We start from the raw sequence: 10454 nt of genomic DNA, 5'->3' as shown, positions 1-10454 counted from the left end.
GCAACTCACTTATAACTTTCACCAAGTTATACCTGTCCATATTAAATACAGTACATTCTTTACCAAACCCATCTTATATATTACATTCAATATTTCACAACGGACTAAAGACAAAAATACAGAATACAAAAAGTTCATATTTTTTGTTTCCCTTGCAGACTGCATGAGAAGATGAAGAGGATTTACACAAAGTAAAAAATATCTTTGCTGCTATAGGTTCTTTGTACAGTGCTGTCAGCAATATGAGAGTCAAGGAGCAACATACAGCATGAAATGAATTCTGATGTGCATATGAACTCTTGACAAAGAAAAGTTATAAAATGGATCAGTTCATCCATCAGAACTCCTCACTGGCTCATTGTACAAAAAAAAAGAGAATTTAACCTTCAAGTTAATCATATTTTTTCACAATGTACAGGTTTACATTAACTCAGATGGTTCAATGACTTCAGCTGAACATGTAACAGATTTCCAGGTCACACAATGTCCCCACAGGACGTCTTCAATCAGAGGTTGAAAAGACGTTAATGGAATTACTGCACTGCTGACCACTGTGTTTGATGGAATTCAGATCCATCCTGAACACCATTATCCTCATTTTTTTAAAACCTTCCTTCCAATTCCCATTTCTTTTAACACTTAATATGACTTTTACAAATATGTAGGAGCATCTTTGGTGATAAATGTGGCTGTGGTGTTTTGCAGAGGGATTCCCATCAGATCATTTGCATGTGTTTTAACAGTTCCCATATTTAAATGAACTGTCACCTGCCATGGCAGCAAAGGCTGATTTACAGCTACAGATAATATGATACCAGAGTTTAAGCTGGTGCATCAGTGTCAGGAGAGATGCTAATAAATACGGTAAGAAATGTATCAAACATGTCGATATAAAATTATATTACACCAAAACGTATTAAGGTCAGTATATAAAATACTCAACAAAAGAAAACATTAGCAAACAAACACGTTTATCAGTTTTGACTGCAGTAAAAAAAACAACAATAAAACTAGTTTAAAGGAAGATTACGTGATTTAAGCAACCTTACACAGAAGGGAGGTCAGTTGTTGGTAGACCAGTCCCAACAGTCTATGGTTCTAAGTGGTTCTAAGTACTGTGGATACTGTGGAAAAAAGTTGAAATGATATTCAGGCTCGAGACGAGTTCGATCAAGTCGACTTATCTACTTGATCTTTTCAGGAATCAGGAAAAACATTGGGTTTAGGTCAGGCTAGGACATAAAAACACAGAATGCCCGTCAGGTTTGGGTCATAATCGCTTGGTTTTCTCTTACAAAAAAACATTAATAATAAAATTCATGACTTCCAGTGGACATTATATTGTAATTATTTCGTTCAAAATGTTTAAGACCAAATGGTTGATCCACCGTGCTAATGCCGCTGCCATGGCTAATAACTAAAAGTAAGAAATGCAGCTGTTATACCTAATGCCTGCAGATGGTGCAAATGTAGTTAATCCACAGATGGGATCCGAACCGCTTCTGTCTTAAGCCTTAAGTAGCTGCCTCTGCTCTACTAACTGAATTCATTAAATCGTGTTGTGTTAATTAACAAGACATACAAAATAATTAAAAACACCGCCTTAGTTGCTGGGAAATGAAACTTACTGGGGTTCAGTGGGCAGAGTCATCTGTGGCTGAGAGACACTTTATCTGTATTTATCTGTCGGCAAGAAAATCCCGTTTTTGTTATTAAGGGATTTATTTTGTAAAATAAATGGATTTTGGCTGGTGACATTGTCAAAAAAACCAACAATGTGTTAATCCGTCTTTCGATATCTTTTCCACCAGTGCCATGCTGTCATCCCCCAGGTCCATTCACCTCCACAATACTTTAGCCCCAGGAGCCATTTAATAGCGGATTTCAGAACCCAACCCTACGTATAAAGGATTTATAGACTGACTTCACGCTTCTGCTGGTGCTCCGGTAAGACAGGCACTGGGATTTCCAAAAAAACACTCATGAATACTGATGAAGAAATCAACAAGTGTATCTTTAAACAGGTTAAATGCTTGTTATTGTGGAGACGGATGAAGCTGGATCACGTTTACTTGCAGCGAGACACACCTAGATGAGTTCATTTGTTTGTGTGTGAGCGAGCGTGTGCAGCATGGTTTGTTTCTGCGAGCACACCGACACGACCGTACACTGCTTCTGCTGCGTGCACGGCGCAATGACATTGTATCCCTCGTTGGGGTTTTCCACGGGGGTGAGCTTGGCTAGCGTGTTTGTCATTTCCAGAGCGTGGCCCGGGGTGAGGCCGTGGCTGTTCTCCTGCAGCGGCCACGTCTCCTGCCAGGTGAGCGACGGATGATGAGCGGGGTGACCGCTGAGCAGCGGCCTCCTCTGCCTGTAGTTAGCCCACACCTGCAGAATGGTCTCTTTGAAAGGCCGCGTGGTCAGCGTGTACAGGATGGGGTTAAGAGCACTGTTGATGGGGAGGATGAATATGACCACCCAGGAGCTGATGGTACCTGCAGGTGCAGAGGGAAAACACAGAGAGAAATGAAACAACCGACCTGGTATGGGGTCTGGCTTTAAAGATGAGAACAATAACATGAAAGCCTTTTTTCACAGGCATTTGTATGATAAAGGGAAATATTTTTATCCCCACATGGGGCCTCCGCTCATCACTACATGGACTAGAGTGCAGACGTCATCAAGGTGGCTACAGTTAAATGCTCTTTATACAGTAACACAGGTCTTCAGCAGATATTAAACTACTATATTGTAAGATTAACACACGATTATTGAAAAACTTAAAGGAAGATTGACAGGTGACTGTAAAACATTTGCAGCTCTGCCAGTCGTCAGATTGGATTCACAGCAGATGGATGCAAAAAGTTTGTCAACTTTTATCAAATATCTTTGGGTCCAACTTTTTATAACATTCATATGCTCTGTATCTTTCAAAAAACAATTTTCTCATTTTTTGTCGTGTCATCATCTCTTCAAAGCTCATCGCCTGTGATATTTTAGCTTCATTTCTGGATAGTGGGAGGAAGACGTGTCTCCCATTATTATTTAGTGTATATAGTGGATACCCCTCACCTCACCCTATCCTTACAAACATGATACAGAATCTGTGGTAGCCTTCAGTTGTCATAAAAACTCAAAAGGTGTTTAGTTTGTCCAGTTTGGACGCCTTTAGAAAACATGGCGTCCTCCGTAGAAAGAGATTTTCTCTAAATCCAAACACAGGTTGTTTTACCTTGAGCCATGAAGACTCTTAAAAGTATAATTAATAACATTTTAAAACTCCTGTGAATCCTGCTGCTATCCTCTGTGAAGGAACCAACCAAGAACCTTCTGGATGGAGCCACACTGAAGTTACACTGAGGGAGCACGATATTGTACTTGACACTCAAAACACAGACTGTCAGTGGAGCGTTTCCTTTAAATGTTTATAGCACTTCTACTATACCGGGAATCTCCACCTGCAGCAGTGACAGGATCTTGAGGATAAAAATGGGGATCCAGCACAGGGAGTCCGTCACGACGATGGAGAAGAACCTCTTGGCGATGGTCACCTCTTTCTTGATGTGGTTGCTGTACATGGTGGTCTGAGTGCCTGTTCTCTGGATGTTATAGAACATGCTTGCATAGGCGAGGACGATGATGAGGAACGCCACCAGGTTCAGACCTACAGGGGAGACATGTTGTTTGATTCTGGATCAGCTGCAGCAGCATGTGTTTGCACTGCGGATTTGCATTCATAACAAGCTATGAATCCACATGCAAATAAATACAAACACACAAATAGACAATCACAATAAAAACCTTGACGGATTATTGAAAGTACAGATTCCCCACCTAGGAAAATAACGATGGAGTAAACGTGAGCCCACAGCGTCTCAGGCTGCTCCGAGTGCAGCGGGAAGCAAACCCCGTTGGTCCCGTAGAAGTTGCGGAACAGCCCCTTGCAGGCCAGTGGCAGGAAGGCAACGATAAAGCCAAACACCCAAATCCCGAGGAGGATGGTGACAGTTCGTCGCCAGCCGGGCGTCAAGTACTGGAAAGGGTAGACGATGCAGATGTATTTCTCCAGGGTGAGATAAGTGAGGAGCAGCACGGACACCTCGGTGGACAGCATGGCCAAGGAGCCGATGACCTGACACTGACCACTGTCCATCCAGGCCTGAGCGTGCCGGTTGTACTCGCCTCGAAACTTCAGGTCATAAGCGCCGATCATGAAGAGGTAGACGCCCATCAGCCCGTCTGCACCTGCAAGTAAGAAGAGCTTTTTTAGATCAGTGGTTGTCAACTTGTCTGAGTCCTGATCCAATGATATAAATCAAGCTGATGCATGTGACCCAGCTGAGCAGAAAATGTGTTATTCTGTTTGTCTACTTTACAGATGACCACGAAACTTGGTGGAAGGACAGAATATGGGGCAGGAAAGAGCTCAGAGAATACAAATCAGACAAGTTTAAGGGACTGTTATTAATGGGGTTTGTGCAATTGGTGCAGCTCCAAATAAAGATCTAGATCTAGTGAATTGAAATGTGGGGTTTCATCAGGGGTCTGTTGGGCCTTGGCGTGGAGGTATGATCTCTCTAAGGGCCCTTCGAGTTCATAAATCCTCTTTTTATCCCAGTCACTCACTGATGTCAGTGGACAGGTTGGGTCGCTGGTGACACCGCATCACAGGTGTGTAATGCAGCTCTTGTCTCATCAGGTGGGGAAGCTGAGATGTGTTTTCTCCTCAGCGTCGTCTGCCATAACTCTGAACCTTATGATTAAATTGAGCTGAACCTTTGACTGTTTTATGAGCCTTTTCTCACTCTAAGAGCCAATGAGTCATAAGGAACACGATGCATTCACCTGAGCAGCCAGACATCTCCTGCACGGCCAGAACAGACCTGACTTTGACTTTCAAACACACTCAATCACATCCATTCTAAAGCAGATCGTATCGCTGGCACGGAGATTTAAATAAAAAAGCAATTCCAAGTCTTAAATATGCAATTTTATTCTAAATATATCATTTTCTTTGTCCACGACCATCTAGCGACCTCAAGATATTATCTCGCAAGCTCCGCGTTGAGAATCGCTGATTTGAAGAACTTTACAAACTTCTGTGCAATAACAATAAAGCAGTGACTTCAAAATATTCAGAAGCATTGTGACGGACAGCAGCCGCTCAACCTTGAGTCTTCTCTCAAGAGAAACGTGACCGAGGACAAACCACTCGATGCCAACATTTAAAAGGCCTTTTTATACAAAGCTGGATATAAAGAATGGAGCATGTGCAGAATATGAATTACACGGCGTACATTCTGAAATCCTCTTGGTCAGACTGCAGTTCTAAAAAAGAGCACATTAGATCACAATCCAGCCAGAGGCAGCCGATCTAAAGATTTTGTGTCACGATTGATGGTGAAGATGTCCACAATCGACTTTTGGAGCAAATCATGAAAGATGCAACAGATCTGACATGAGGGTGGTATTGATTGTCTCTCGTAACTCTCGCCACATAAGCGAGTAACATATTATCCACTGTGTCAATAGTCTTTTTTAAGATTGAATGGTTGAACAAATGTCTTCAATCAGAGGCTGTTTGAGCTAGAAAAAGATCGACCTTGACTATTGTCCAATCATTAAAAAGGATGGGTTTCAACATCCATTCAGTCCCTTTTCCACTGGGCAAAAAGCCCCTGACACCCACTCACATCTGGCTTTTTCTGTGCAAAGGAGATGAAATAACTGGCATTCACTCCAAGGTCAAAGGACTGTGCGGTGGACACACGCTCCGGCACTGAAACATTCATGGAAACATGAAATCTGGGTGAACATATTGATTAGGCAAGACTGCGAGGTGACACCGGAGTTCCTGGTGCATTTGTGACGCCAAAAGTTACGCACCAGTGGGAAAAAACAGATAAACAACTTTTATTAGTGGATTTACCCCCATTAAAAAAAAAAAAAAAATGCATATATCTGTTCAAAGTTCAGATAAAATCTTGAGGTAAGAACAGGGTTGGACAGAAAATTGTGACCTGAGCCGAACTCTAACATCTGTATATGGATATTTATGGGTAAACAATAATTACATGTGCATAATTACATAAAAAACATTGAGGGGTTTATACTGCTCATCTAATGGGAAGACTGCTTGTGCATTTTTCTGATTGAACGCATTGACCTTTAATCTTCACAGATGTCAAAGCATTCGGCTCCAAGCCTGACCTTCAGTTCAGGTTTTCATATGCACAAACGGTTGCCTGGAAGAAGGATACCAAAATAATGAATGAATCCCTACATCTTGTTTCCTTCACGCTTCACACTTCATCTGCCCTCTGCAAATTCATCACAATGTTCTGCTGACACTCAAAGCTGAAATTTAACTCACAACTTACGACCTCTGAGGGATTTTTTGCTTCATGCTGTCACTGCTTGATGTTTAGTCCTCGACAAAATGATACAGTAAATTCATGACCCGAACCCCCCCCGAGGGTCGTTTTCTTTGATACACAAACATACCAGTAATCATCAAGAAGCATTTTTAATTCAACATGTGGTGCATATGATCATTAAAGACTCATGTTGGTATATGTCACGTGAAAATTGAACGGGAGAGCGGAGGTGAATGTCAACCTGGATGATTCTCTGACACATACGCCTAGATGCCACTTAACAATTCAATTTAGTTTGCAGGTTTAGCAGCTTTCTTACGTGTGTATTGGATATAAATGTGAAATGATACTTCAATTCAGAATGCGAATGTAAATCAGTTCATCAAAGATTAAAACTTGACCCTCAGGTTGACTCTAACGTTCCCTCGAGCTCAGGGTGGAGAGGACACTGGGGGCCCAGTTGCATAGATACCGAGATAAGTGACAATTAAATAATAGAAAAAGGCGATAGGAAAGAAAATGTTGGATTCAGATCACATAAATGTGTGAAACGACGCTGGGAGCTCCAGCGCTAAAAATACATCGAATTACCACTTCTATATGTCGAGAGGGCCCATTGGTTCAAATTAAATCTATCTGCGTGGCTCAACTCGGTCCAGCCCTTTAATAACGGGATGTAAAGCAACATGCAGACACACTCTGATAATTAAGAATATCTCGACTATTACTCTTGTGTTAATTACCTTAAGCCCCGACTGACATTCTGGTCATAAACTTTCGAATTCTGCGACGTATTAAGCGAGTGAGCCCTCACACGAGATATGAAAAACGACTGTGATCTGCGGCTTTCATTGTGGATGCAGCAGGAAAGAGAGGATCCAGCCACCGCAACTTATATTTTCTGCTCTGCATGTGTGAGCCCTTTGATCCGAACAGCTGAGTCTTATGGTAAATCCATATAGGGGACCTTCAATGTCTTCTCGCTCGGCACAGTTGCTCGTCAAACTAAATTATCTCTCTGCGGTAACCATACAGGTAATTTACATCACCTCTGAGGGCTTCTGACAACAGGATGATGCGGATGAGATTGATGTGGTCGGCTTTAGTGTACGTTCTCTCCTCCCATCTGCCTAATGACTCCACAAATCTCTCTCAGTTTGTAACTCGCATATCTCGAGAAAACGTTCATGCTCACACCTTCACACTTGGCACGTGTCCTTAGGGCCCAATGAAGATCAGTGTTGAATCTGGTGCAATTAAGACATGGCGATATTTTTAATATTAATCAACTTCAACACAGATTTTCCAGTTCAGGGTTCTGCTGACTGAGTGGAGCTTCACCAAACTTTGAATAGACAGGTGAACAGCTCTTTGAGCAGCAGCGATCGAGCAGCTTCAGAGTCCCAGAGACTGTGTGAAGAAGGAGAAATCCGAGAGACGCTTTGCACGAGCAGAGTATATCTGAGTGCAGGGTTTTGAGTGGGAGCATTCGAAAATCTGTACGTGTCCTGCTCTCAAAGCGAAAGACCGCACTCTTGAATAAAGATATAGGAGGAAACCCATCCAGCATCACCACAGCGCGTTCCGAACAGACATGTGTAGAACGAGCGATACACTGACTTCACACATCATGACGGGATAAACAGCGTTCTTCAATCAGAGGCCAGAGAACGACACGCTGCTACGTGAAGGGAAATGCACTTTCTTAGCTTGAGCGGCTCCATCTCAAATCAAACCTTCTGTTCGGCATCAGTGCCGAGTCTCATCTTTAAATCATTTCCTGTCTCTCCACGAGAACACACACGTCTTTTCTATCAACCGTCCATTTTAACCTGACACACTCCAGAATCTCTCTTTTTTGATCCCACTCTTTACGGCTTTAAATGACTCTTTATAAAACGTGGTCTTGGACTCGTTTTTAGAATAATAGATTTTGGACATTAGTATTTGTCTGGTGTGATCTGCTTTGTCATAGCAAAGACTGAGACAATAAGGCAGACAACAATTTATTAATGTAAGCTTGTTTTTTGGTATACTCTCATATAACATACTCTTGTTGCTACCAGTCTAGTCTGCACTTTGGGTCCTGTTAAATTCAAACTCTATATCTTGAAGACCTTTCACCTGGTAAATAAAGTCAGTTTGCTGTAGAGGAATAAACTTTTGAACAAACTCCATCCAAACAAGATGCTGATCTATATTTGTCATGTACAACACAAAAATAATAAAAAGAAAAACCCCAACACATAAAGTTAAGGCATTTACTGCATATGAGTGACTTAAAGATGTTGTTTTAATTACAAATGATTACACACATCTTCCATTAACGTGGCACATGAGTCCAACTATCTAATCAGCCATCGACTGGACTAATCATCTCGTGCAGTTACCACATTTTTATTACAGTTTTGTTTTATGAATCATTTCTTGGAGTGAGTGAATCCTTGTATTCAGGAGATATTTAATGAGATTTTCGGTCATTCACACATTTAGTATTTATGAGGGTGTCTCACAGTGTGTATTATATGAAAGCAGTTGATGAAACACACTGATAATCACTCTGAGCACCAATTTCAACTTCCCACTGGGTGTTGAACGCTTTCAGAATTTGTCAGTTCCACCTCTGCAGTTGTATCTGGCTCAGCTCCACGACCTACAGTCAAGCTTATAAACACACTGAAAGGGTAAATATGAATGTGTGTAAACTGTGAACTCGTTTTCATTAGTCAAGCAGCCATCACATTAGCATATTTTTAAAAATGTGTTACTGAACATTACAAATTTAACCATCTCTCCTCGTATAACGTGAAGAAATTGGAATAGACTTGCACTCAGTAGAGCGTTTACCTCCACAAAGGCCCAACAGTTCCCTTAAATCCAATGAAGCTGCACCAAATAAGATAGATTCATAAAGATCAGTGCCCTAAATGCAGTCAGCCGGATTTTCTTTCATCAATTATTCTCTGAGAAATGAGTGAAAATGTCAGAAATGCCCCGTCTCGCAAAGGTGAAGAAAGAAAGTGAAATAAATTCACCCCTTTTGTCGGGATCCACACTCAAGTTTAACGTCTTCTATATTATATTATAGACTTCTATATATTCATATATATTCAACCAGTTCTATCCTTCCATCAACCAGCAAACCAACCAACAACCAACCAGCCAACCAATCATCCAGCCAACCAACCAGCCAATCAACCAATCGTCAACCAGCGAACCAACCAACAGAGCAACCAACCAACAAACCAATCTACAAACTAACCAACAAATCATCAACCAACCAACCAACCAACCATCAATCAACCAACCAGTCAACCAATCAGCCAGCTAACCAACCAACTAACCAACCAATCATCAACCAGCCAATCAACCAATCATCAACCAGCTAACCAACCAGCCAACCAACGAAAACATAACCTCCTTGGCTGAGGTAATAATACTTGTTACGTATAAACTGTATAAGTATTGCACTTTGAGCATAAAAGATATTCAACAAACAGAAATCTGACGTGACTCACAGCAGAGGGAGATGATGCACATGGCGTGCAGTTTGTTCTCGGAGCGAATGTACGAGCGCATGCAGATGACGAAGATGTTGCCGAAGCAGGTGGTGGCCGACACCACCCAGACGAAGACCCTCAGCACGATGTTGGCCAGCAGATCCTCGAAGGACGAGATGCCGTCGGTGTTTGGCTTGCAGCTGCGCACGTGAGGAGCATAGCCGCAGTACTGGAACTTCTTGAAGTAGCTGTGAAAGGAGATACAATCAGAGTATCATGTTAAAGACAAGAGAATGGAGTATAGTATATATTAGATAAGTATATTAGATTTCTCCAATGTTTTGAGACGTTAAATGTTTATTCCTTCACCCAGTAGCAGAGATTAGTTTAATTATATTTGTGGTGCTCACAGCAATGGCCCTAAATACTAAATACAGCTAATTAGCACTTAACACAAAGTACAACCGAAGCCTAAGGGAATGTCAGTAAAGTGCTAGTTTTGCAGGTGTCTTTTTATAAAAGAAAGTATTGAACACATTAAACATTTGACAGGATAAAATTCAATAGGATTCCTCCT

The 10454-nt window shown here is 41.6% G+C and overlaps 1 protein-coding gene and 1 long non-coding RNA gene across 3 annotated transcripts in view; one reads left to right on the top strand and one right to left on the bottom strand.

Annotated features, from left to right (window-relative positions):
• Window positions 1–334: 334 nt before the first annotated feature.
• Window positions 335–1122, top strand: LOC117769604. Its single transcript, XR_004615261.1, has 2 exons — window positions 335–925; window positions 979–1122. It is a non-coding gene; the product is annotated as an uncharacterized LOC117769604 (long non-coding RNA).
• Window positions 1123–1316: 194 nt separating this feature from the next.
• Window positions 1317–10454, bottom strand: part of rxfp1 (relaxin family peptide receptor 1) — a 48916-nt gene continuing 39778 nt past the window's right edge. The window contains exons 15-18 of one of the 2 annotated variants that reach the window (XM_034598605.1): window positions 9896–10125; window positions 3835–4245; window positions 3446–3664; window positions 1317–2495 (exon numbers count right to left, since the gene is read on the bottom strand). In XM_034598605.1, coding sequence (XP_034454496.1) covers window positions 2089–2495; window positions 3446–3664; window positions 3835–4245; window positions 9896–10125 — 1267 coding nt within the window. In that variant the 3' untranslated portion in view covers window positions 1317–2088. The remainder of the gene's footprint in view (window positions 2496–3445; window positions 3665–3834; window positions 4246–9895; window positions 10126–10454) is intronic. The other variant, XM_034598606.1, reaches the window with a different exon arrangement.

The sequence above is a fragment of the Hippoglossus hippoglossus genome, chromosome 10 (genome assembly GCF_009819705.1).
Source record: "Hippoglossus hippoglossus isolate fHipHip1 chromosome 10, fHipHip1.pri, whole genome shotgun sequence".
NCBI classification, from domain to species: domain Eukaryota; kingdom Metazoa; phylum Chordata; class Actinopteri; order Pleuronectiformes; family Pleuronectidae; genus Hippoglossus; species Hippoglossus hippoglossus.
The sequence above is the reverse complement of the archived record's forward strand: the minus strand, read 5'-3'. Positions and strand labels throughout refer to the sequence as shown.